At 48.1% G+C, this 27,523-nt stretch overlaps 1 protein-coding gene and 1 pseudogene across 1 annotated transcript; both read left to right on the top strand.

Moving 5' to 3' along the window:
* The first annotated feature begins 239 nt into the window (after positions 1–239).
* On the top strand, positions 240–1,009 carry LOC116467417 (prohibitin 1-like; annotated as a pseudogene).
* A 15,012-nt stretch (positions 1,010–16,021) lies between these two features.
* Positions 16,022–26,008, top strand: NR1I2 (nuclear receptor subfamily 1 group I member 2). The gene is made up of 8 exons (XM_032149117.2): positions 16,022–16,233; positions 18,855–18,988; positions 20,340–20,527; positions 21,576–21,739; positions 23,767–23,909; positions 24,111–24,227; positions 24,518–24,623; positions 25,864–26,008. Exons 1-8 carry the CDS (start codon positions 16,202–16,204, stop codon positions 26,006–26,008), a joined length of 1,029 nt encoding a protein of 342 aa, XP_032005008.1. The 5' UTR covers positions 16,022–16,201.
* Positions 26,009–27,523: the final 1,515 nt, after the last annotated feature.

Here is a 27,523-nt window from a genome sequence, read left to right as displayed (position 1 = left end):
AAGTTACTCGATGGGTCTCTTGTCAAAATCAGTGATATGGTTTGGATGTTTTGTCCCTTCCAAATCTCATGTTGAAATATGACCTCCAGGCTGGGCGCAGTGGCTCACAACTGTAATCCCAGCACTTTGGGAGGCTGAGGCGGGCAGATCACTTGAGGTCAGGAGTTTGAGACCAGTCTGGCCAACATGGTGAAACCCCATCTCTACTAAAAATACAAAAATTAGATGTGGAATTCAGAATGGAAACAGGTGTGAGAGGGTTCAACAGAAGAAAACATAGCTGCCAAGTGTTTGAGTCCATCGGCAAGTTTGGGCTGGCCTTAGCTGTTGCAGAAGGCATGGTGAACTCTGCCTTATATAACGTGGATGTTGGGCACAGAACTGTCATCTTTGACTGATTCTGTGGAGTACAGGACGTTGTGGTAGGGTAAGGGACTCACTTTCTCATACCATGGGTACAGAAACCAATTATCTTTGACCACTGTTCTCAACCACGTAATGTGCCAGTCATCACTGGTAGCAAAGATTTACAGAATGTCAACATCATACTGTGCATCCTCTTTGGGGCTGTCACTAGCCAGCTTCCTCGCATCTTCACTAGCATCGGAGAAGACTATGATGAGCGTGTGCTGCCATCCATCACTACCGAGATCCTCAAGTCAGTGGTGGCTCGCGTTGATGCTGGAGAACTAATCACCCAGAGAGAGCTGGTCTCCAGGCAGGTGAGCGACGGCCTTACAGAGCGAGCAGCCAGCTTTGGGCTCATCTTGGACAGTGTGTCTTTGACACATCTGACCTTCGGGAAGGAGTTCACAGAAGCAGTGGAAGCCAAACAGGTGGTTCAGCAGGAGGCAGAGAGGGCCAGAACTCACTGGCCACTGCAGGGGACGGCCTGATGGAGCTGTGCAAGCTGGAAGCTGCGGAGGACATCACGTACCAGCTCCCTCGCTCTTGGAACATCACCAATCTGCTGGCAGGGCAGTCCGTGCTCCTCCAGCTGCCCCAGTGAGGGCCCACCCTGCCTGCACCTCTGTGGGCCAACTAGGCCAGAGCCCCAGTGATTCTTAACACTCCCTTCCTTCTGCCTCCACCCCAGAAATCACTGTGAAATTTCATGATTGGCTTAAAGTGAAGGAAATACAGATAAAATCATTTCAGATCTCTAAAAAAAAAAAAAAAAATTCCAAAATTTAGCTGGACGTGGTGGCGCATGCCTGTAATCCCAGCTGCTCCAGAAGCTGAGGTAGGAGAATCACTTGAACCCAGGAGGCAGAGGATATAGTGAGCCGAGATCGCACCACTGCCCTCCAGAGTGGCTGACAGAGCAAGACTCCATCTCAAAAACCAAAACAAAAAAAAGAAATGTGACCTCCAATGTTGGAGGTAGGCCTAGTGGGAGGTGTTTGGTCATGGGGGTGGATCCCTCATGACTGGCTTGGTACCCTCGGTCATGAGTGATTCTCACTCTTAGTTCATACAAGAGCTGGTTGTTTAAAGAGCCCGGCACCTCCTCTCTCTCTTGCTCCCTCTTGCTGTGTGACATGCTGGCTCCCGCTTCACCTTCTACCATGCTTGGAAGCTTCCTGAGACCTCACCAGAAGCAGATGCTGGTGCCACGCTTGTACAGCCTTCAGAAGCATGAGCCAAACAAACCTTTTTTCTTCATAAATTACCCAGCCTCAGATTCGTTTGTAGCAACACAAAATGGACTAACACAATCAGATCTCACTATAACTCTGGAAACCTGCTGCCCACCCATTCTCTTCTAGCCAAAGTCCACTTTTTTCCCCTCCAGAGTTACCGCAAGGAAAATGAACAGCCTCAATCCTTGCCACTCAGGCAAGATTAAAGAGTTACATTGCAGCAGAGAGGCAGGACAAGACCACTGTGGGCCAAGCGATCCCAACTCTGCCCAATCAGTGGAGGCTGCCTTCTGGAGGCTGTAAGGGAGGATCAGTTTCCTCACCTCTTCCAGCTTCTAGATGCCATGGCAATCCGTGGCTCACAGCCCCTTCTTCCATCTTCAAATCCAGCAACTTAGCAACTGACCCTTTTTCCACATCACGTCTCTTTCTCTGATCAAACCCAGGAAAGTTTTTCTAATTTTAAGATTCGTGTGATTAGACTAGGCCTGCCTGGATAATTCAGGACACTCCCCATCTCCAGGTTCTGTACCCTCATCACATCTGCAAAGTCCCTTTTGCCATATAAGGAAACATATTCACATGTTCTGGGGATAAGGGTGCAGGCATCTTTGAGCGCCATTATTCTATCTACCATAAGGACACAATCAAAAACATTATAGAGGCATGCCAGGCAATTAGTTAATGAAACAGTTATGACATTTTTCTGAATTCTGTGATGTTGTTACTTGTCCTTTTTAATGTTTGTCATTTGTTGTGATTTCTTTTCTCATTCTTTCTTACAAATATTCTCTTTGGTACATAATTTTGTATTTGTAATTTCATATTTTTTAAAATTATTTTTTAGACAGGGTCTCACTCTGTCACCCAGGCTGGAATGCAGTGGCATGATCCTAGCTCACCGCAGCTTTGAACTCCTGGGCTCAGGCAATCCTCCCACCTCAGACTCCCAAGTAGCTAGGACTACAGGCATGCACCAACATGCCCAGCTGAGTTTTTTTGTTTGTTTTTTTTTGGGGGGGTGTTTTTTTTTTTTTGAGAGTCTCACTCTGCTGCCCAGACTGGTGTTGTGTGAACATGGCTCACTGCAGCCTCAACCTCCTGGGCTCATGTAATCTTTTTACCTCAGCCTCCTGAGTAGCTGGGACCACAGGTATGTGCCACCACACTTGGCTAATTTTTAAATTTTTTTGTAGAGACAGGGTCTCACCGTGTCACCCAGGCATATCTTGAACTCCTGGACTCAAGTGATCCTCCCACTTTGGCCTCCCAAAGTGCTGAGTTTATAGGTGTGAGCCACTCACCCAGCCTTTTTTTTCTTTTTTTTTAAGAGATAGGGTCTTGCTATATTGTCCAGGCTGGTTTCATACTCCTCACAATTGATCCTTCCACCTCAGCCTCCCAAAGTGCTGACATTAGAGGCATGAGCCCCCACACCTGGCCTATATTCTTTTTTCTTAAATAGGACTGCCCAGGCCAGGTGCCGTGGTTCATGCCTGTAATCCCAGCATTTTGGGTGGCCAAGACAGGTGGATCACCTGAGGTCAGGAGTTCAAGATTAGCCTGGCCAACATGGTGAAAAGCCTGTCTCTACTGAAAATACAAAATTAATCTGGTGTAGTGGTCCATGCCTTGTAGTCCCAGCTACTCGGGAGGCTGAGCCAGAAGAATCACTTGAACCCAGGAGGCAGAGGCTGCAGTGTGCAGAGGATCACGCCTTTGCACTCCAGCCTGAGTGACAAGATTCAAACTCTGTCTTAAAATAAATAAATTAATTAAATTAAATAATGTAAAATAAAATAAAATAGGACTGCCCAAATTGTGTAAGCCTCAGAACTCACGTAAGCTGACTAAAGGGCACCTCTACTCGCCCATTGACTAACCTGAACACTAGATGAAATTTCTCTTCCAAACACCACTAGTTGGGGAGTCGGCTCTTGGCTGGGGTTGGTCAGTTTACAGGCCAGTAAGGGAGCTGGGCAGGTGCAGAAGTGGAGACTAGCTGTGTCCCAGACAGCGACTCTCCACCTGTGACCCTGGAGAGTCCTTTAGCAGGGCAAAGTGCAACGTAGGCAGACCTTAAGGGATGCCTCAGTAACAGATAAGCTTTGTGTGCCTGCAGGGGGACGGGAAGAGGGTGGGGCAGGAGAGGGAGATAAAAGGACTCTGAGGCATTGTACTGTGAATTCCTTCAGTCTGCTGCTCTGCTCAGCCAGTCAGCCCTGCCTCCCTTGTTTACGACCACACAGCACTGCTGTGTGTCTGCCTTTCTTTGTGACTCTTCTCTAGCCTCCGCATGGCCAGCAGCCCTCTTCTTTTCTCCTACTCTCTTAAGAAACATGCCCATCACCTGCAGTTTCTCTGGGCTCCCCGTTAATCCGCCTTCCTCATCTCCTAATGCTGCCTCCTCCCTCCCATTGCCAGTGCCTGGAAATAGTCAAGGCCGGGTTCTGTTCTTCTGCTTGAGTTTCTTTCACTTGGCTTCTTGACTCTTTCTAAACTACAATTCCCCCATTCTCACTGCCTTAGTTTTCCCTCTGTGTTTCTCAAACTATATCCCACCACACCCTGACAAGGGCTTCTCTCCCGTAGATCATCCCCCTTCTAGTATTTTGCTAGAAATATATAGTGGGATTTTCTCTTTTGCCCTACATCGTCACTAAACTTACCAACCTAATAGGCAGTGTCTTGCACCTTCTACTGATCGTTTCATTCTTTCTTGCACTAAAGATGACCACTTCCCATGTCTGTACCCAATTCCAATTTGGCCCAGATGTATCTGCAGCACTCACCCGTGTTCTCACCCCGAGTCTCTAAATATTTGACTCCAAAGATCACTAGTGGATCACCTCCCTGCCTCTCACTTTCCCCCAAGGCACAAAGTCTTCTCCCAGCACCTCCCTTTAGTCCTTCCCTTCCTCGTGTTTCTTCTGCAGGGGGAGGAACAGGTTCAACTTTGTGATTTTTTTCTAGTTTGTAGTTGTGATCTACCCTGTACCACTGAATCATCTCAAATCATTTAAACACTCACACCAAGTGTGCTGCACTTCATGGTTTAATCCCCTGTTGATCAGAAAACCCCAGGTCCCTGTAACTGAAGCAGGGTCTTATTCAGCCTGACATGACCTGAAATTTCTCCCTGACTCCTTTCCCAGCCCCAAGACAGGGGACTTGCAAGAGTCCCTGTGTTGAGCCTCCTTGGAACCCACTGTCCTCTGTTGGTCATGTTCCACCCAGCAGGTTCTGTCTAGTTCTAATCCTTACAACACTGCTCGCATCCCTTCCTTGCTCCATTGTCCAGCTCTGAGCTCACTCAAGCCTTGTACTGCTTTCCCCTTTTCCCTTCCCTCCCAACTCTATTCCTCTCCTCTCTACATACTCCTGGGAGCCTTGCTCCTTCTGTAGCAGAAACTTCACACACATTTTCTTTTAAATTCCCCTCCATTGCTATCTCCAGTCGCACCGCTCTTCTTCATTTCTTTCCCTCCACGTTCAAACTTGTCTTCTCTGGAGGGCATGCTCTCCTGGGGGCTTTCCCTAGCCCGGCCTCAGCGTGGCGTCTGCCTTTCCGGTTCCTTCCTGCCTTCTCTCCCCTCACTTCTTGCCCTGCCAGATCTGTCTAAGGCAAAAGCCCCTGCAGCAGTGCACTCTCCTCTTCCTCTTCATGCCCAAAGCCATGTCAGCCTCTTTTTAGCAGCTTCCATTTTATTGTAGGGACACTAAGCATAGAAAAGTTAGTGAGTAAAGCGAGTTAGTTCACATCAGTGGCAAGGGCTAGGACATGGCCTCCTGACTATGACAACAAGACAATGCCCACTATATCTCCAGCTGCCGGGAGCAAAAAACGAAGTCCTCTGACCTCCAGGACGCTACTGGCCAGCTGGGTCCTGTTTGGTCACAATCAGTCATTCCCATGTTTATGTGTGTGTCATTCATGGAAGACCTCCCTTCTCCCTTTAATAGGGGATTTGGGGCCTCTTAGCAAACGAAGTAACTGCACAAAGACGTATGTGTGTGTGTGTGTGTGTGTGTCCCCTTCTCATTCTTATGAAGTCCTAAATGCTCCTCCACTACCCCCAAACAAACACAGGGGATCTTATACTGAAAATCAGCACTCACAGAAAGGAAATGGCCTCGTGAGGAAGCAGCAGGAACAACCTGTTTATGGGAGAGTTCAGTGGGCCAGGCAGGAGGTGTCACGGCCCTTCCTCTGCATCTGCCATACCTCCTTCTTCAAGCTGTTTAGGTGGTGCTCTAGGGTGTCAGCCTCCAGGCATTCAGCCATCAGACTCTTACTCTAAAAAGGAAAGGGAAAACTGAGGAAATACAGGCAATTATAGAGGAGAAAATAAAAATAATTCCAACCCCAAATTCATCACTATTTCAATTCTCTGTATATGCATATCTACACACACAGATACATACATACATATCTCTAAAATAGAGCATATACAGGACATTATTATTATTGTAGTTTTAAACCTTCAATATTGTTTTATATGCACCCACATATTTACCCTTTTTAGTTCTCCACATTCCCTCCTGAAGTTCCATGCTCCCCACTGGCTTTTGCCAGGATAACTTTCTTTGGTATTACTTGTAATGCAAGTATCTGCTGGCAACAATTTCTTCAGTCTTTGTCTGAAAATGTCTTTATTTTGCCTTTACTATAGAAGGATAATTAAACTGTTGGTCAAATTCTTGGATAGCAATAAAGATATCAATCCATTGTCTTTTCTGTTTTACAATTTCAACTGAAAAGTCAACCATTAATCTTAGTTTTATTTCTTTGTGGTTAATTTTGTTTTTCTGGTTATTTGTAAGATTCGTTTTCTTGTCATTGATTTCCAGCAATTTTATGATGTGTGGGTAGGTGTATGGGTAGGTATGTGTGTTTTTAATCCTTCTTTCATTAGTTTCAAAAACTTCTTGGCAAGTGTGTTTTCCCAGATTGCTTCTGTCCCAGTCTTGTGTCCGTAACATATGTTAGGCTATTTCACTGAGTCTTGTGTGTCTCTTACACCCTGTTCTTTTCTTAATGCTCTTTTTTGTTTGTTTCTGTGCTTTGGTTTATATATTTTCTGTTGATCTAATTTTGAATTCGCTGTCACTGTCTGTTGCTGATTCAATCTGTTGTTAAAACATCCAATGAGTTGTCAGTTTCAGATATTGTACTGTTAATTTCTGGAATGTCCAGAAATGTCCAGTTGATTATTTTTAAAAATAGCATTATTGAGAGATAGCTTATGTATCGTAAAGTCTAATCATTTAAGTGAACAATTGAATAACTTTTAGTATATTTAGAGTTGTGCAGCTATCATCAAAATCTAATTCCAGGACATATCTATGCTCCAAAAAGTACTCGGGAGGCTGAGGCAGGAGAATGGCGTGAACCCGGGAGGCGGAGCTTGCAGTGAGCCAAGATCGCGCCACTGCACTCCAGCCTGGGCGACAAAGCGAGACTCCGTCTCAAAAAAAAAAAAAAGAAAAAAGAAACCTCATGTCCATTTGCAGCCACTCTCTATTCCACTTTCAGCCACAGGCAACCACAAATCTACTTTCTCTATGGATTTGCCTTTCCTGGACATGTAATATAAGCGGAGCTATACAATATGCGGTCTTTGGGTATACTTCTTTCACTTAGAATAATGTTTTCAAGGTTCATCTGTGCTGTAGCATGTATCCTTCATTCTTTTAAACTGCTGAATAGAATTTCATTGTATATTAGTATTCCAGGTGTATTCCACATTTTATTGATCCACGAACCAGTTGATGAATATGTGGGTCGGGTTTTGGGCTATTATGAATAATGCTGCTGTGAACATTTGTGTACAGTTTCTGTGTGTGGGCATAGCTTTTCATTTCTCTTGGGTGGATATGTAGAAGTGGAATTGCTGAGTTATGGTGAATTTATGTTTAACATTTTATGTGACTGAGCAATTGTTTTCTTAAGTGGCTGCAGCATTTTACACTCCTGCTAGCAGTGCATAAGGGCTCAGTTTCTCCACATTATTACCGATTCTTACACCTTTTTGATTCGTAGCCATTCTTGTGTATTGTAAGAGGTATTTCTTTGTGGTTTCAATTTGCTTTTCTCTAATAACCAATATTCTTGAGTATATTTTCACATGTTTATTGGTCATTCATAGCTTCTTTGGTGAAATATCTATTTTAATCTTTTGCTCATTTTAAAATTGGGTTATTTGTACTTCTATTATTGAGTTGTAAGAGTTCTTCATATATTCTGGATACAAGTCCCTTATGGGATATGTGATTTTTAAAATATTTTCTGTCTGTGTCTTATCTTTCTACTTTCTTAATTAACAGTGTAGAAAGCACAAACATTTTCAATTTCAATGAAGTTCAATTTATCAACTTTTTTGTGCCACATTTTTTGATTAAAAAACAAACACAAACAACAAAAAAACTTTTAAAAGACAGGAATAGAATAAGTCTTCCGAATGTAATATGACAATCTGTCTTACCAACCACCAGTAATATGCTTTATAAAGAAAACTAGGCTGGGTGTGGTTGTTCACGCCTCTAATCCCAGCATTTTGGGAGGCCGAGGCGCGTGGATCACCCGAGGTCAGGAATTTGAGACCAGCCTGGCCAACATGGTGAAACCCCGTCTCTACTAAAAATACAAAAATTAGCCGGGCGTGGTGGCAGGCACCAGTATTCCCAGCTACTCAGGAGGCTGAGGCAGGAGAATCGCTTGAACCTGGGAGGCAGAGGTTGTGGTGAGCCAAGATTGCACCACTACACTCCAGCCTGGGTGATGAGACTTTGTCTCAAAAAACAAACAAACAAACAAAAAACATATAATACGTGAAGCCTTCATGCTTTTGGTGTCATATCTAAGAAATCTTTCCTTAACCATAAGAACTTATTCCTATGTTTTCTTCTCAGAGTTTTATAGTTACAGCTCTTACATTTAGGTCTATGATTTTGTGATCCATTTTGAGTAAATTTTTGTGTATTGCACGAGATAAGAGCTTTAATTCATCTTGCATGTGAATATCCAATTTTCCAAGCACCATTTTTTAGCAAAGCTGTTCTTTCCTCCATTGAATTGCCTTGCATATTTTACCAGAGATCAATTAATGATAACAGTAAGGGTTTATTTCTTGAATCTCAATTATGAGATTCAATCTCTATATCTGTCTTTATACTAATGCCACATTATCTTGGTTATTTTAGCTTTGTTATAAGTTTTGAAATCAAAAAGTGTAAGTCTTCCAACTTTGTTATTCTCTTTCAACATTATTTTGGCGATTATGGGTCTTTTACTTTTCCATAGATCACAGTTCTCATTTGAAGCTTTTCTTGCCTTCATCCCTTTGTCTATACTATCTTCCATTTATTTTTCATTAATCATAGGTTGTTTTTTGGTCTTTTTTTTTCCCCCTTTTTGTGGAGAATGGGGTCTTGCTATATTACCCAGGCAAGTCTTGAACTCCTGGGCTCAAGCCCTTCAGAGGGTATGGGACAAGACGCCTCTGGATGTGGTCAGAGTGGCAGTAAGGTTCCTCGGTCCATTCTTCTATAGCTGGAATTGAAATGGCAAGAAAAGGAGTGAGGGTCTTAGGGAATCACTTCCTGCATGGGAACAGAGAGCTACATTAAAGGAGTCCCATGGCATGGAGGGACCCTGTCTGGGGTGAACCACCTAGGAAAAAGTTTGCAGGCAATCATGCAAATGAAGAAAGTTTAATAAACGGTTCACCCACTCAAAGACAAACCTTGTGAAGGATGCAGCATAGCACTGAATTAAGAACACAGGTTTTGGAGTCAGACTGACGTGGGTTGAGATTCTGGCTCCACCTCCTCCCAGCTAAATAATGTCAATGAATCACTCACCTGAAGAGGAGCAGGGCTGTGTGTGCTCGGTGCAGCCTGACGATGCCTTCAGCAAACTGACAATTTTAGTCACGTAGAAAGACTAAATTCAAGGCCGGGCGCGGTGGCTCACGCCTGTAATCCCAGCACTTTGGGAGGCCGAGGCGGGCGGATCACGAGGTCAGGAGATCGAGACCATCCTGGCTAACACGGTGAAACCCCGTCTCTACTAAAAATACAAAAAATTAGCCAGGCGAGGTGGTGGGCGCCTGTAGTCCCAGCTACGCAGGAGGCTGAGGCAGGAGAATGGCGTGAACCCCGGGAGGCGGAGCCTGCAGTGAGCCGAGATTGCGCCACTGCACTCCAGCCTGGGTGAAAGAGCAAGACTCTGTATCAAAAAAAAAAAAAGAAAGAAAGACTAAATTCATTGATTTATTCACTCATTTATTAAATAAATGACTTATATTCTTCCTTTCTGAGAACATAGTCCTTAGCTTTAATATTCACCCTGCATACTGGATTTTACAATTAATTATCTTTGCAAAGTCCTCTCTGAAGAAGTGTTTTACTTTCACTCAGTACAGGAGATGATCCTTTCAACCCTCTTCTGACGAGATTTCACCGATTACTAAGCACTGTGAGAAGCAGGTGGAGCCCTCAGAAGCAAACACAGTTGTATTCAGTTAAAAGTACACATCTAATTGGTCTCACTAAATTCGCATGAAAGAGAGATGTAGCTGGCACACACCAGACACCCAGTCACTGTCATTTTCCTGCCCAGAGGGCGACATTCTGTAAAGGAGCAGTGATGGAAGAGTGGCATGGGAGCAGGACTGCAGCTGCTGGGCTGGCACCCCATCACCCCAGTTCAAATCTATTTCTAACCCAACTACAGGGGTTCTGCTTCCATTATTTCTTGCCATGTAACAAATCTCCCCTAAACTTACTGGATTAAACCCACCACTGTTTCATTTTCTGACATGATTTTCCATGTTGGCTGGGCTCAGCTAGGGAGTTCTTCTGCACTACAGGACCTTGGCCGAGGCTGCAGTCACCTGGAGGCATAACTGGGCTGGGGAGTCCAAGAGGGCTCACCCACACATCTGCTGTTTGGTGAGGGTGGCCAGGAGGCTGGGGTGGCGGGGCCTGTCTCATCGGTGCGATCTCAGGCCTCTCCCTCTTCACATGGCCTCTCCGCATGGTCTCTTTGGATGGTCACTGAGCAGGGTAGCCAGACTTTGTTACACGGTGGCTTAGGGTTCTCCAAAGACAAAAGCAGAAGCTACTGGGTCTTACAGCATAGGCCCAGAATTGTCTCTTCTCCACATTCTATTAACTAAGCAAGTCACAGACCATCCTAGACTCATTATGGGAGGGGGCTGCACAAGGGTGTGAATCTTTCGGGCCATGGCTCCTGGGGGCCACCTTGGATAACAGCTGTCATGGGTTCTCTAGCTGGGGCTTCATAAGCATATGACAGAAGGAACTACAGAATGTGCCAGAGTCGGCTTGCTTAACACTTGGGCAAAACAAAATGAAAGTTATATAAATACTGTGGAATGAGATTCTGGCATTAATTCTACTATCTCCTCATTAAGAAATTGGGGAAAGTGTAAATTAGACATGATTTAAGTAAATGTCCTTTCTCTGGTCCTTTGGTGACATTTCTTTTATCTTCTTGGTCCATGTCACCTGTGGGCTTCTCCTGTGATTCATGTAGTCATGTTGTACTTGTCACTTCCATTATGGGGAAGAGCATTTATATTTATTGCTGAGAAAGCACTATCTCACCATCTTCAATTGTCCAAAGTTCATAATTGATGTGCAGAATCTTTGCCAACTGTCTCCATTGCTCCAGGTGCTGCTATCCCTCATGGCTCCTGAATGATGCTGAATATTTAAAGGAAGTTGTTCTCCTTTAATGTACACTCTGAAATACTATCCTGCTAATAAAATTTTCTCTGCCTGCCTGTGATGCTCTTTGATTTTGGAACACTCTTTGTGTCTGTGAACAGTTAGAGGGTTTTGTAAAGTCCCTGGGTTTTTGTCATAAGAGTAACTTCCAAGTTATTTGGAATATACAACAGAATATATCTGGTGTGTAGTAGATGCTCAACACATGTCTGTTGAGCAATATGATAAATGCCGTGATGATTGTTATGAGGAATAAATGAGTGCCATGTTCTGAATGTTTATGTTTCCCCCAAATTTGTATGTTAAAATCCTCATCCCCAATGTGATGGCTTTAGAAGGTGGGGACTTTGGGGGTTGATTGGGTCATGAGTGGAACCCTCATGATTGAGTTAGTGTCCTCATGAATGAGACCCCAGAGGCCAGGTGTGGTGGCTCATGCCTGTAATCCCAGCACTTTGGGAGGCTGAGGCAGGTGATCACTTGAGCCCAGAAGTTGCAGAGAAGCCTGGGCAATATGGGGAAACTTTGTCTCTACTAAAAATGAAAAAAAAAAAAAAAAAAGTAGCTGGGTATGGTGGCATGCACCTGTAGTCCCAGGAGGCTGAGTTGGAGGATTTCTTGAGTCCAGGAGGTAGAGGCTGCAATGAGCTGAGATCACACCACTGTACTCCAGCCTGGGTGACAGAGTTTTTCCTTTTCTTTTTTTTTTTTTTCCTGTCTCAAAAGAGAGCGAGCGAGAGAGAGAGAGGTCCCAGAGACCCAAAGAGCTAGCTGGCTAGCCCCTTTCACTATATGAGGACAAAGGGAGAAAGTGCCATAGATGATAGGAAGCAGGCTCTCACCAGACATTGAATCTACCAATGCCTTAATCTTGGACTTCTCAGCCTCCAGAACCATGAGAGATAAATTTCTGTTGTTTATAAGCCACTCAGTTTCTGATATTTTGTTATGACAACCTGAATGCACTAAGACAATGAGTGACATTTTACAAAGGACCTGAATAATCATTAGTTTCCATTTTGGTATCTGTTCCATCCCTTATTCTCTAATACAAAATCTGTCCCAAAATACTAATCCTGAACCTAAGATTGCTGCAGCTATCTGCTGAAACCATCTTTCTCAGTGTGATTTTTTTTTTTTTTGAGACAGAGTCTCGCTGTGTTGCCCAGGCTAGAGTGCAGTAGCTCATTCTTGTCTCACTGCAACCTCTGCCTCCCAGGTTCAAGCGATTCTCATGCCTCAGCCTCCCAAGTAGCTGGGATTATAGGCACGTGCCACCACACCCAGCTAATTTTTGTATTTTTGGTACAGATGGGGTTTCTCCACTTTGGCCAGGCTAGTCCTGAATTCCTGGCCTCAAGTGATTGACCCATCTCAGCCTCCCAAAGTGCTGGGATTACAGGCATGAGCCACCACATCCAGTCCTACAGTGTCCTTTAATATATTTACATTTAATGGCCAGGTGCAGTGGCTCATGCCTGTAATCCCAGCACTTTGGGAGCCCGAGGTAGGCAGATCATGAGGTCAGGAGATTGAGACCATCCTGGCCAACATGGTGAAACCCTGTCTCTACTAAAAAAAATACAAAAAAATTAGCCGGGCGTGGTGGCGGGCACCTGTAGTCCCAGCTACTCGGGAGGCTAAGGCAGGAGAACGGCGTCAACCCAGGAGGCGGAGCTTGCAGTGAGCCAAGATCATGCCACTGCACTCCAGCCTGGGTGACAGAGCGAGACTCTGTCTCAAAAAAAAAAAAATATATATATATATATATATACACATATATATTTACATTTAATATATTTACATTTAACTACCAACATAGTTGGTATCTTTTTTTTTTTTTTTGAGATGAAGTTTTCTTTTGTTCTTATTGTCCAGGCTAGAGTGCAGTGGCGCGATCTCGGCTCACTGCAACCTCTGCCTCTTGGGTTTGAGCGATTCTCCTGGCTCAGCCTCCCGAGTAGCTGGGATTACAGGTGCCTGCCACCACGTCCGGCTAACCTTTTGTATCTTTAGTAGAGATGGGGTTTTACCATGTTGGCCAGGCTGGTCTGAAACTCCTAACCTCAGGTGATCCGCCTGCCTTGGCCTCCCAAAGTGCTGGGATTACAGGCATGAGCCACCACACCCAGCTCCGTATTTGGTATTTCTACCACATATCTGTGTTTTCTATTTGTCTCACCCTTTCAGTTTCTTAACTCTCTAATTGCCTTCTTTTGAACTTTTTTCCTTCCATTTTTTCCTTTCTATTAGCTTCCAATTCATGCATTCTATTTTTGGACTTTTAGTGATAACCCTAGACATTTCAACAAGCACACCTTACTAATCAAAATCTAAGATTTACCATCTTTTTTTCCCTTCAACAATACAGAACCTTAGTTACTGTGTCCATCCATATTTTAGCTGTATTTTGCTTTTCCTAACTCCCAAGATATTGTTATTATTGGTTTATGAAGTCATTGTTTATTCCGATTTTTACAGTAAATTTTTATTCATTTTTCAAATCTGCTTGGTCAATGTTATGGTCGTTTATTATTTATTTATGTCTTCAACCTCTTGTACTGTTTATTTAAACATTTCTGTGTTTGATAATTCAGGGCATCTTCTCATGTCTAATTCTAGAAGTTTTTTTTTGTTGTTTTTTTGTTTTTTTTTTTTTCTGACTCTTGCTCATCATGCTGTGCCAGTCTTTTCATTCATGACTTCTGAGTATTTGCTCATATTTCTTTGAAATTATATGTGATTATTTGTGCCTAGGTAGAAAGTGGAAAGTGAGTTCCCCCAAAAAGGAGGATTTCTGGCCAGGCACGGTGGCTCACACCTGTAATCCCAGCACTTTGGGAGGCTTAGGCGGGCAGATCACTTGAGATCAGGAGTTTGAGAACAGCCTGACCAACATGGTGAAACCCCACCTCTACTGAAAATACAAAAATCAGCCGGGCATGGTGGTGGGCGCCTGTAGTCCCAGCTACTCAGGAGGCTGAGGCAGGAGAATCGCTTGAACCCGGGAGGCAGAGGTTGCAGTGAGCTTAGATGGAGCCACTGCACTCCAGCCTGGGTGACAGAGCAAGACTCGGTCTCAAAAAAAAAAAAAAAAAGAAAAGAAGAGAAAAAAAAGGAGGATTTCTGTCTGCTTTTGTGGGTATCTGGGAGAATTACCAACCCAAATGCACTTTAAATCTTAAATCAAATTTTTGGCTTGAGGTTTTTATGAACACCTAAAGTATACATTTTGTCTGCAAGCCTACATAAAGTCAGGATTATGATTTGAAAAATCAGGGATTTTCCCCTATGCCTGTTCAATTCAGGTTTCCTGTCAGTGTATTTTATTCACAGTGTAATGGAGGGCCAGGGTCAGAGACAGATTAATTTCTCATTTACTCTTACAGGTGAAACTGTCAGATGTCATCTGTCATGATGTTGGAAACAGAAATTTATGTGTTAGAATTTTACTAAAGTTTCAATTTTGGCTTTAGAAAAAGCATCATCATCTGTGGTCGTGGCTGCCCTTTTCAGTCAGTGCCTAAAGAAACTTTTGGGGATGGTAGTAACAGGACAATCCCCCATTTCTACTGAACGTCCTCAGTGTCTGTTCCAAGTAGAATTCAAGTTATGCTCTCAAGGTGGAAGTTGCCTGGGGAGGACATCCTTGAGTACAGCTCAATTTTTTTTCTTTTTTTTTTTCTTTTATAGATGAGGTCTCACTTTGTCACCCAGGCTAGAGTGCCCTGATATGATTCTAGCTCACTGCAGCCTCAAACCCTCAGGCTCAAGAGATCCTTCCACCTCGGCTTCCCAAGTAGCTGGGACTATAGGTTCACGCCATCGATCTTGGCTGTTTTTTTTATTTTTTGTAAAAACGAGATCTCACTTTGCTGCCCAGGCTAGTCTCAAACTCCCAGGCTCAAGCGATCCTCTTGCCTCAGCCTCCCAGAGCCCTGGGATTACAGGCATCAGCCACCATGCTTAGCCACAGCTCTATTAATAGGCACAAGTTCTTCAATATCCACTTGGACCCCAGCTCTGCTGGGACCACAGGCCATTTTTCTTCCCACGTTGTGATCTTGCCCACCATGTCTCCACTTTTTCCCCATCTGCCTGGCTACTTAGTTGAAAATTTTTTCTGCCCAGCCTTTCTAGCTCCCTGTGGGAGCTTGGGCCACACCCTACCTGAAGGACTATCCTCCCTTAATGTCCCCAATCCCAGAAATCATCTTGAACAAGTAATCTGTCCATGAGCTGCTCCCGGTTCAGACCTCTGGCCAGGTTGTGGCCTCCTAACCTCAGTCCACTCAGCTGTGGCCTCCATGATCCGACCCAGACAGTCTGCGCTCTTTTCTTCTCATTTCTTCCTCCCTCCTACCCTTATCTTTCCCATGCTCTTGTTCACATGTTCTACTCCGGGGCTCTATTTTTGTGTACAAAACATCATGATTACAGCTCTCTTTATAACAATTCCAACCCCCATTCCCAGCTTTTTTTCCCCATGAGAGGTCAGCTCCTGAGTTCACAGGCCCAAATGTGAGTGATGCACAGAAGGGACAGAGCGTTTCCTCTGAGGCCTCTGCACATCCCTGTCCAGTCTTTTCATTCTCTGTGGTTTTCTCATTTCTAGTCCAAGAGGCCCAGAAGCAAACCTGGAGGTGAGACCCAAAGAAAGCTGGAACCATGCTGACTTTGTACACTGTGAGGACACAGAATCTGTTCCTGGAAAGCCCAGTGTCAACGCAGATAAGGAAGTTGGGGGTCCCCAAATCTGCCGTGTATGTGGGGACAAGGCCACTGGCTATCACTTCAATGTCATGACATGTGAAGGATGCAAGGGCTTTTTCAGGTAGAGTTACCCATCAGCCTTCACCCACGTGCCACCACTGACACACTGGGTCACACCTAACTGGGGTCTGCCACTAACCCACTGGGTAACGTCTCAGGGCCTCAGCTTGACCTGTCCCCCAGGTTCAGATTGTGGGCTGGTGGCCCACCCAAAGACCTTGTAATTAGTCTCAAGGGAGCCATTTATATCCCAGAGGAATCCTCCATCTTCAGTCTTCCTGTCCTACCCAGGAAAGGTCTCCTTCCATTAAGATATCCCTTGGTTTCTCCATGTGTTCTTGAATAAAATGGAAAATGGCTCAGTGAAAGATAAGGAATTTGAAAACCCCAAATCCAAGTGTTCACATCCGCCTTCTGGGGTGGTTGTTACATAAAGAATGGCATAAAATAAATGCTCAGACCATGGGAAGAGAAGCAGACCGAAGGGAGGAGAGGGGTGGGGAGGGGAGAAAGCCTTGTGTGAGGAAGTGCTCCAGGTTCACCCTCCGGAGGGCACAGGGTATGCAAGGAGCAGCTCCCATCTCAGGAGCCACATGTGGGACCCTCATGCATTCCCAAGACAGCCAGCCTGACGGCCCTTTGCAGAGTTCTTCCTGGTGGCTGGGCATTCAAATGGAAAAGGGCAGGTTCCGGGGAGAAATGAACATTCATGTTGCTTGAGTTATAACAGGGGTGAGACACATCAGCAGTGTCAGACTGGGTTCAGCTAGAAGTCACAGGACACTTGTCGCAAATTGGTTTGGCAATAAGGAAAATGCGTTACCTCTCCTAACAGGAAGTCTGAAGGCCTCCAGGTTGGTGAGTTCAGCAGCTCAGTTCTTTCCATTTTTCTCTTCAGCCATCCCACCTGAGAGCTCTGATTGCAGTCTGGCTCCCCTTGTGGGGACACAGTGCTGGGGCTCCAGGCAGGAATCATTATGTTCAGCAGAGGCGCACAAAGGCCCATCTTTGAGAGTAAGGAAATCTTTCCCAGGAGTCCCCTCAAATTGGCTAGAGCTGGGCCCAGACTATGCCGGAACTAGTCACTAGCAAAGAGCAGCAGATATGTCCCTGAGCTGGGCACACGCCACTTGACTGCATGGAAGAGGGTGGATGTCTGCACCAGCTCCAGATGCTGCTGGCACAGAAGAGGCTGCCCAAGCAGTGTCCATGCATCCTGCCTCAGCATGCGGGAATCTTCTGCTCTCCCTTCCTCGTTTGGGTACTATTCCTGGGACTCTCAGAAAGAGGCAACATGTTGTAGTGGGCAAAAGCTAAATCCAGTGTCAGGCAGACCTGGATTCAAATTTCAGCTTGTCATGTACCCGGAGGGCAGCTGGGGATCCATCGTCTCCAAGCCTCAGTCTCCCTCATCTGTGCTAGGCAGATGAGATTGTGAGTTTCACAGGGTTTGAGAACTAAATTTACAAAACTACAAAATACCTAGCCTAGTATCTGATACATAGCATACCTTGAATTAATGTGAGCCTCGGTTTCATCTTTTACCCATTCTCAGTGGACTTCCATGTAGCATCAGAGCTTTCTTACCCAGGCCAGTTGGGAAGGCAAAACGCAGGGATGGCATCTGTGAAGAACATGTCCCTGGGCTGGTCGCTGGTCCGAGGCCCGAGGCCTCCAAGCTCAAACCTGCCGGGTCACTGCGCGCTTGGCTCAGCTTCCCAGGCCTGCCCTGGGGAATCTCTGCAGCCCTACCTGGCTGTTCCATGCTCCTGGGCCAGCCTTCCCTCAGTTTCTACTCTGGACCAGAATCAGAGGCCAGAGCCAAGGGAGAAATTGTTTCTTTCCATCCAGCTGTGGAGATGGGGAAAGTAAAGGTAGGGCTGCACTGACTGTGTCTTCTGTGGAACAGGCAGGACTTCTGGGCTGGGAGGAGGAGATCTTCTACCAGGGTCTCCAAAAGGCATCTGCCCCATTGCCTCTCTGCGCACGGCAGAGAGGGGTGTGCGGGGCCCGTGGGTCCCGCCTGCACACTCTTCTTTTGCAGGCGCTCGACCTCTTTGCCCCCTAGGTCACCGAGGGGAATCCACTCTGCCATGGGGAAGCCGCTGCCCCGTAGGGTAGAAAAACTTCCCCATAGTTCACCCCTTCCTCCCTGGCCGCCCAGTCTGGAAGGGGAGCTGGGGACGTGGGTGGCGGGGTGGCGGGGTGCTTCTCTGGTTTCTTACCCTCCTGGGGTCAGGTTTCCTCGGCTCCCTCCTTTAAGGAGGGGAAATCGAGGGAGAGGCCCATCTCCATGGAAACTTTCTGGTAACAAGGGTGTGGAAGAGGAGGGGACAGGTGTTTCAGGAAGAAGGGAAGGCGCTGAGGATGGGCCTGAAGCGGAAGTGTCCCAGAAAGTGGTTCTGGGGCTGCCCTCGCCAGCGAAAAGCACGTGTCCCATTTCCTGCCGGAATGGCCAGAAAAGGTCTCCTCCCCGGCTCTGCCCCCTCTAGCTGAGTCCTGGACCTCTAGGCATGCCCACCTACACCCTTCCCATAAAACCTGACCGAGCTGGGACGCAAAGGCTAGTGTCCCCCTCCCCGAGTCGGTAGGGGCTGTTGAGGGAGGTGGTGTGGCCCGGATCCCCAGGCCGAGGGCCCGGGCACCCGTGCATCCTCCCTTCTGCTCCCCGTTCTCTCACAGGAGGGCCATGAAACGCAACGCCCGGCTGAGGTGCCCCTTCCGGAAGGGCGCCTGCGAGATCACCCGGAAGACCCGGCGACAGTGCCAGGCCTGCCGCCTGCGCAAGTGCCTGGAGAGCGGCATGAAGAAGGAGAGTGAGCAGTGGGCCTCGCGGGCGGGCCGGGGCCGGGGCCGGGGTGCAGAGCTCTGAGTAGGGACGTGCCGTGGGTGTGTGCATGCTTGTGTGGAGAGGCGCGCCAAGTGTGCGCGTGAACACACGTGCACATGTGAGCTGGTGTCCGTGTGCAACAGGCAGCCACCTGGGGGAGCGCTTGCAGCCGGCCCTCTGGGAGATGGAGGGAGTCGGTAATCTCTGCCCTGGGATGTGTGCTGGGCAGCCCTGGACAGGGCGTGCCCTCTGTCTCCCCTCAGTCGCTCCTCCATCATTCTTTTTGTCCCCTTCATAATTGTTGTAATGGTTTGAAACCACATTTGCGGGTAGGAGTGTGAATCTGGGGGAGGGAAGCAGGAGCCACATGGGTGATAGGACCCCGGGCCTTCTAGCTGCTAGCCCCACCAGCTACCCCAGACCTGGATCTTTATAGGGGAACTGTTTGCAGACAGGTGGCATGAGGTGTTCTCATTCTACCTATTTAACTTTGATATATTTGTGCTCCTAGGTCACTATGAGATTAAGGCTCATGCGGGAAAGGCTAGATGTTTCTAGTGCATATTTGTCTCCATGGAACACAAAGGGACCCAAAGCTGCTTCTTTCAAGGACAAGTTCTCTAGGCTGCTGGCAGGCATTCTTGATCTCTCCCCACCAAGGACCTCATAGCTTTGCTCTACACACACGAGTGGGCTCCAGAAATCCACAGAAGACCCTAAGGCTCTGGGCTATATAGGAAGTGTCTGGAGTTGCTATTTCTTGCTAAGCTGTAGCCCAGCTCTCTAGGGTCTTGGAGACCCAGACACCTCTGAAGAGTCTCGGTATATAATTCACCAGAAAATGAGAATTGTAGATGCCATTTACTGAACATCTCTTATGTACCAGGAACTATATTAGGCACCCTACATGCAAGGTCTCATTTAACAGCGATGCGAGGTAAACACGGTTTCTCCGGATCACAAAGGAGAAAACTGAAGGCAGGAGAGGCTAAGGAGGTTGCTTGGGGTCACAGGTAGTAAGTGGTAAAGCTTTCACGCAAACCCAGAGCCTTTGGATTCTGAAGCCCGTGCTCTTGCCAGCGCCCCACAGTGTCCCCACAAACCCCAATGCAGAGGGCGACACACCAGCCGCACCTCACCTCTGTCCTCACCCAGGTGTTTCTCTAGAGGAGCCCACAGGCCTCCTGAGTCCAGACAGGGGAGAATTGCCTGTCACCGTTACTTTCCCTTTTGCCTAACGCCTTCTGTTGCCTTGAGAGGGTTACGCAGTGGCTCCCCGGGGGGCTGGAGGCTGACCAGGGGCACGTGTGCCTGAGCCAGCGTCGCTGTCCCCGCAGTGATCATGTCGGACAGGGCGGTGGAGGAGAGGCGGGCCTTGATCAAGAAGAAGAAGAGAGAACGGATCGGGACTCAGTCACTGGGAGTGCAGGGGCTGACAGAGGAGCAGCGGATGATGATCAGGGAGCTGATGGATGCTCAGATGAAAACCTTTGACACTACCTTCTCCCATTTCAAGAATTTCCGGGTAGGAGGAACTGCACAGTGGCCCAAGGTGTCACTGCCATCTTCATTCTCACATAGAAACGGAGGTTCCCCAAGGACAAGAAACTTGTACAAGGTCACAGCTAATCAGTGGTGGAGGGTAGATTTGGAGAGCTGGTCCTGCATCTGTGCTAGCTCCTCAAAGTTTTAGTCTCATTCCCAAAGGTTCTCAAAGTGTGGTCCCTGGGTCAGCAGCATCAGCATGCAGATTTTCAGGTCACCTCAGACCTCCTGAATCAGAAGCTCCAGGGAGGGGCAGGAGCCCCCGGTGATTCTGTTGCAGGCTCAGGTTTGAAAATCGCTGCTCTCTCCTTTAAAGCAGGTAGGAACTGGGTCTGAGCAATAAGTGGAGGGAAAGCTAGGCAGTTCCCCAGTGTTGCTGGCATTCGGGGCTTTATGAGGACAGGGTCAGGACGTGTCGGGGGTGTGACTTTCGTAAACTGGTGTTTCTTGATCCCAGCACATTAACCATGTCTGTGCTCTAAGCGCCCTCCTTCCCCTTTGCACTGATAGCCCAAAGAACTGGATTAGCCCAGTGACCTCAGATCTGCTCTTCCCATCCATAGCACCCTAAACCTTCTGAGTCTCCTGAGCCCAACATCTGGAATGCTTGGAATGACACACCATGGTTGGAGTCCGCCTTACCCTCCATTTTAACCAAGCAGGGATGTGTGTGACCATTAATTCATAGATCCCCAAATCACCTTCATCTCATAGAGAACACCAGAGAGAAGAAACAAATGCTGTGTGTGTGTGTGTGTGTGTGGACACACACGTGAGTGTGGGTGTGAATGCCTGCATTTATGCATCCTCTCGGGCTGCAACTGTGGCTGTGCCTGTTTGGCTGGGGCCTGAGTTGGGACCTGTCTATGAAAGCACATGCTGTCTCTCCTCTCTCCGCCTCCTGGCATGTGTCCTAGCTGCCAGGGGTGCTTAGCAGTGGCTGCGAGTTGCCAGAATCTCTGCAGGCCCCATCGAGGGAAGAAGCTGCCAAGTGGAGCCAGGTCAGGAAAGATCTGTGCTCTGTGAAGGTCTCTCTGCAGCTGCGGGGGGAGGATGGCAGTGTCTGGAACTACAAACCCCCAGCCGACAATGGTGGGAAAGAGATCTTCTCCCTGCTGCCCCACATGGCTGACATGTCAACCTACATGTTCAAAGGCATCATCAACTTTGCCAAAGTCATCTCCTACTTCAGGTAGGACATGGAGACTGGGTGGTTGGGTGTGGAAAGGAACTGGAAGTGGCCAGGAGGTTCAAAGGGCCTGGGGTAGATCCTGAATTTGGGGGATATTGTTGTCAGAAGACCCTCCTTTTCCTGTGCCCTGCTCCCCGGGGCAGCCAGTGCTGCTGCGGAGTAGAGCCCTCGCTGTATGGCTGGTTAGCTTTGTGGCTGTGGGCCTGCCAGCGTCTCTGCCTCTTCACCTGCTCAATGGGAGCTAGCAATGCCTCCCCTGCAGGGCTGTTCTGTGAAATAAGAACACATCTGAAGAGCACCCAGCACAGAGTGGGCATTCAGATAGTCTTTCCCACTCTCCCTTAAAGGGGCAGGAATCACATGTTGACAGTTCCAGAGCAAAGAATGAGAGGAATAGACAAGATAAGGCTGCGAAGGCCATGGGGAGGGTGGGTGGTCCTCAGAGCCCAAGGGTCAGGTCTCCCCAGAGCTAGATGTGGAGGCAACAACCATGGGGGCAACTGGGGTTAGTGGGAGACATGGGAACTTACTGGGGTGGCAGGAACCACAGCCCCAGAATATGTCTGCAGTCTTAGGGTTAGGGATGGTGCCAGGTGTATCTGTCCTTGGTTAGGCCACCTTGCCTTGCCAAGCCTGGTCAAGTGGGGCTGAAACACACCTGCCAGAAGCTCCTGGTTTCTTCAGCAGGTTGAGGGTAGGTTATAGTCTAGGAGCCCAGAGGTTCTTCTCTGGCCCTGTAGGAGTCATGCATGACTTATTTAATGGGGTGATGCTGACAGCAGGTTTGGAATGGGGTTCAGATGGTGGCAAATTAGCTTAAAGGGTCAGGGAGAGAAGCCTACTTATACATGTGGACATTGGAAGCTCTTTGGTGAAATCCAGTGACTGACAATTTAACATCAGGGCTCCTCACTTGCTATTTCTCATGGCCACCAATGTCGAGCACAGTGACCCGAGGTGTCACTGCCATCTTCATTCTCAGATAGAAACTGAAGTTCCCCAAGGATAAGAAACTTGTACAAGGTCACAGCTAATCAGTGGCGGAGGGTAGATTTGGAAGTACCAAAGCCAGCTCGATGCCAGGTCCTAAGCTGGGCAATGGGGAGGCACAGAAGAGTAAGATCAATTACATGGCATCTGTAGCTCAGTGTTACGGATCTAAAAGAAGGATGGGCGCCAGTAGCGCAGGGCCTGAATTCCCAAGGAGGCCAAGGCCAGAGGTAGTGTTTCCTCAAAACCCAGAGTAAGCAGCCTCCCTCTCAGGCTGTGAAGCTTCCTCCTTGTAAGCAATGCCTCCTTAGGGGGGAGGTGGGGGCCCCTCCCAGGTTGGGAGGGAGTGGTCCCTGCAGGACTGGAAGGGTATCCATGTAACCATAATCTCAGAGGCTTGATAAGCTGCCTCCATGGCTAGGCCTGTGCTCTGGTGCTAGGAGTAGAGCTGCAGGCATCTGGGCTGCAGGGAAGCAGTAGAAATACGTGTGTGCACATTAAACCCAACACCGAGAGCAGGAAGCAAACATCTTCACTGCTGGAGCTCAGGCCAAAAGTGTGGCACTTGCACTCTGGAAAGGGGAGACTGCACTCTGGAAAGACTTCTGAGAGGGGCAAAGACATAGCTTGGCCTGAGGGGCTAGCAGGATATACTAAAGGGGCAGTCATTCCAAGGGGTAAACTGAGGCAGAAAGGAGGAGGCCAGGGACCAGAAGCCAAAGCACGGCTGTAGGTCAGGAATTGTATGAGAGTTGAAGGAGATGGGGCCAAGCTGTAAGGGACCTGGATGCCAAGTTCAGTGGGTGGAGTTCCTGGAGGTAGCAGGGGAGGAGAGGATGCTGCAGGGCAGAACTGTCTGCTAGGTTGTGAGGGGAGAGATGAGAGGCAGCCAGACAGCAGCCACAGTCATCCTCAGGGAAAGGAGCCATCCTCTCTCTTCCTCTCGCCCCAACTTCTGGATTATGGGATGGCTGCTGGCGCCGGCCTGTGGGCCACCTCCCAGGGAGCTGTCCTCCCCTCCCCATCCTTGCTGCCAGGGACTTGCCCATCGAGGACCAGATCTCCCTGCTGAAGGGGGCCACTTTTGAGCTGTGTCAGCTGAGATTCAACACAGTATTCAATGCGGAGACTGGAACCTGGGAGTGTGGCCGGCTGTCCTACTGCTTGGAAGACACTGCAGGTGCCCAAGAGAGCCTGCCTGCCCTGGCAGAAGGAGGGAAACACTGCAGTTATGGGAGGAAGGGAGCTACGCCAGGATATGCAGGTTCTGGGATGGCAGGGCAGGAAGATGGAGTGGTGGAAAACAAGATATTGGTGAGGGATGACTGGATCTTGGTCAGCTTGCTGAGAAGCTGCCCCTCCATCCTGTTACCATCCACAGGTGGCTTCCAGCAACTTCTACTGGAGCCCATGCTGAAATTCCACTACATGCTGAAGAAGCTGCAGCTGCATGAGGAGGAGTATGTGCTGATGCAGGCCATCTCCCTCTTCTCCCCAGGTGAGGGTCTCGCCTAGGCTGCCTGACATCCCTCCAGCCTTATCTGCCCTCCCCAGGGAAGGTCCCAGTCCATGGCCTTGCTCCTCATTCACTGCGCAGCCAGGATGGGGGCTCTCGCTGGTTTCTCCTGGGGCCAGTGAGTGATGCCGAGCCCTGGTCTTCCCTCACTTCCCTGCCTGGGTGACTCCAGCTCTGGAAGGTGGTTGGCGAGCAATGCCTCGACTCTGGGCTGAACTGAGCTTGTCTTTGCCCCATGATCTTGCACCACACCTCCCTCCCCTCCCCTCCAGACCGCCCAGGTGTGGTGCAGCACCGCGTGGTGGACCAGCTGCAGGAGCAATTCGCCATTACTCTGAAGTCCTACATTGAATGCAATCGGCCCCAGCCTGCTCATAGGTGAGCACAGCAGGGTTGAGGACCCGTGAGGGTGGTGTGAGGGAGCCGAGGTTCAGGGAAATTGCCCAAGGCTTCATGGCCAGAGGGTGGCATCTGGAGGTAGACCCAGTGAGACCAGGTCCACAGCTCACACTTTTGAGCACTACCTAACCACTTCCCAGGAAAAACACAAGCAAACAGGGGGACGTGGCCCAGAAAGGGGCTTCTATACCTTCACTGGTCCTCAGTAGCTCCTGTGACCTACTGCCCAGACTGATGCCCACAGGCCCAGAGACAAACTTGGATTTTACTGAGCCCAAGGCCATGAAGGGTTAAGGCCAACTGAGTATTATAGTGTGAACCTATAAACTGAAATCCTTATTTGGCCTGCACAGCTTTCTTTTTGGCTTGGTGTCCTGGGATGCTGGGAGTGGCCATATCTTTATTTGCTCAACCCTTCCTTGTATGCAGGCAGGAGGCTGGAAGTGCCAGCTTTCTTTTCCAGCATGGGGATACTGAGGCATATGGTACATCTCAGACACTAGATCCAAAGCTAGTTCCAGGAAGGGATTCCAGCCTGCAGCCCCTAACCTCCACAACGACTCTGCTCAGTCCTGGCCCCTGGACATTAACGAAGGCAGTGACAGCTCCACACCCCCAAACTGGTAGCTGCAATATCTAGATTTTCCCACGGAGGTCTCTGTGTACAAAGATGCAACTCCCGCATCTGGGTGTCGTGGCTCACACCTATAATCCCAGTACTTTGGGAGGTCAAGACAGGAGGATCCCTTGGGGCCAGGAGTTCAAAACCAGCCTGGGCAACATAGCCAGACCCCAACTCTAGAAAAAATTTAAAAAATTAGCCAGGTATGGTGGCATGTGCTCTAGTCCTAGCTACCCAGGAGGCTGAGGCTGGGGCTGGAGGTCTCTTGAGTCCAGGAGTTTGACACAGCAGTGAGTCCATGATCGTGCCATCATGCTCTAGCCTGGGTGACAGAGTGAGATCCTGTCTCTTTAAAGAAAAAAAAAAAAGACACAACTCCCATGGATGGGATGGAGTGGGGAGAGTATCGGGCAGGCTGTTCTGCCTTTCTCATCCACGGGGTAAAAGAGAAGCTTACGGAATTCAGCCAAGCCTTGTCTCTTGGCTGACCTGAAATGTCCAGAGATTATGCTTGTGTGGCCTCAGAGCAGCCCTGAGGCTTGTGGGTCAGGGAAAGGGCAGGCTGCACCCACAACCTTTTCTCTGGCTGGCACGCAGGTTCCTGTTCCTGAAGATCATGGCTATGCTCACCGAGCTCCGCAGCATCAACGCCCAGCACACCCAGCGGCTGCTGCGCATCCAGGACATACACCCGTTTGCTACGCCCCTCATGCAGGAGTTGTTTGGCATCACAGGTAGCTGAGCGGCTGCCCTTGGGTGATGCCTCCGAGGGGCAGCCAGACTCAAAGCCCTCTGAGCCGCCACTCCCGGGCCAAGACAGATGGATACTGCCGAGAGCCAACAATGCCCTGCTGGCCTGTCTCCCTAGGGAACACCTGCTATGACAGCTGGCTAGCATTCCTCAGGAAGGACATGGGTGCCCCCCACCCCCAGTTCAGTCTGTAGAGAGTGAAGCCACGGACTCTTATGTGGATAGTGCACTGACCTGTAGGTCAGGACCATCAGAGAGGCAAGGTTGCCCTTTCCTTTTAAAAGGCCTTGTGGTCTGGAGAGATATCCCTCAGAACCCACTGAAGTGTCAAGGTGTGGAAGGAACCAAGCAACCAAGGCTGGGCCATCTGGGGTCTATGCCCACATACCCACGTTCGTTCGCTTCCTGAGTCTTTTCATTGCTACCTCTAACAGTCCTGCCTCCCACTTCCCACTCATTCCCCTCCTCTTCTGAGCTGCTTTGTGGGCTCCAGGCCTGTACTCATCAGCAGGCGCATGAGTATCTGTGGGAGTCCTCTAGAGAGATGAGAAGCCAGGAGGCCTGAACCAAATGTCAGAAGCTTGGCATGACCTCATTCTGGCCACATGATTCTGTGTCTCTGCATCCATTTGAACACATTATTAAGCACCGATAATAGGTAGCCTTGCTGTGGGGTATGCAGCATTGACTCAGATATAGATCCTGAGCTCACAGAGTTTATAGTTAAAAAAACAAACAGAAACACAAACAATTTGGATCAAAAGGAGAAATTATAAGTGACAAAAGCAGCACAAGGAATTTCCCTGTGTGGATGCTGAGCTGTGATGGGGGGCACCCAGTATCCAAGTGAAGGTTCCCGAGGACATGAGTCTGTGGGAGCAAGGGCACAAACTGCAGCTGTGAGTGTGTGCGTGTGATTTGGTGTAGGTAGGTCTGTTCGCCATCTGATGGGGCCTGGGTTTGTTCCTGGTGCTGGAATGCTGGGTATGCTCTGTGACAAGGCTACGCTGACAATCAGTTAAACACACCGGAGAAGGACCATTTACATGCACCTTATATTTCTGTGTACACATCTATTCTCAAAGCTTAAGGGTATGAAAGTGCCTGCCTTGTTTATAGCTACTTGTGAGTAAAAATTTTTTTGCATTTTCACAAATTGCACTTTATATAAGGCATTCCACACCTAAGAACTAGTTTTGGGAAATGTAGCCCTGGGTTTAATGTCAAATCAAGGCAAGAGGAATTAAATAATGAACTTTTGGCTAGAGGGGTAAACTTTTTTGGCCTTTTTCTGGGGAAAATAATGCAGGGGTGTGGAAATAGAGATACACACAAGCATACATATTTTTACTACTTATTTTATTATTGTCCTTTATAAATCTGAAGACTCTGGCGTAAGAATATAAAAATGAATTATTTAACTTGGCTTACTTATAAAATGATTGTTCTGTATAAAAGTTTAACATATGTGCACACCATAATTAAAAATGTAGGCTGGGTGCGGTG

This window comes from Hylobates moloch, unplaced genomic scaffold, assembly GCF_009828535.3.
Source record: "Hylobates moloch isolate HMO894 unplaced genomic scaffold, HMol_V3 SCAFFOLD_4, whole genome shotgun sequence".
NCBI lineage: Eukaryota > Metazoa > Chordata > Mammalia > Primates > Hylobatidae > Hylobates > Hylobates moloch.
This window is presented reverse-complemented; position numbering and strand designations above follow the sequence as displayed.

Excerpts from the sequence above, each read along its gene's own strand:
- NR1I2 (XM_032149117.2), top strand. The coding sequence starts at position 16,202 with ATGACATGTGAAGGATGCAAGGGCTTTTTCAG. Across the intron at positions 18,989-20,339 it reads GAGCGGCATGAAGAAGGAGA|TGATCATGTCGGACAGGGCG; the intron begins GTGAGCAGTGGG and ends CTGTCCCCGCAG. Across the intron at positions 24,624-25,863 it reads CGGCCCCAGCCTGCTCATAG|GTTCCTGTTCCTGAAGATCA; the intron begins GTGAGCACAGCA and ends GCTGGCACGCAG.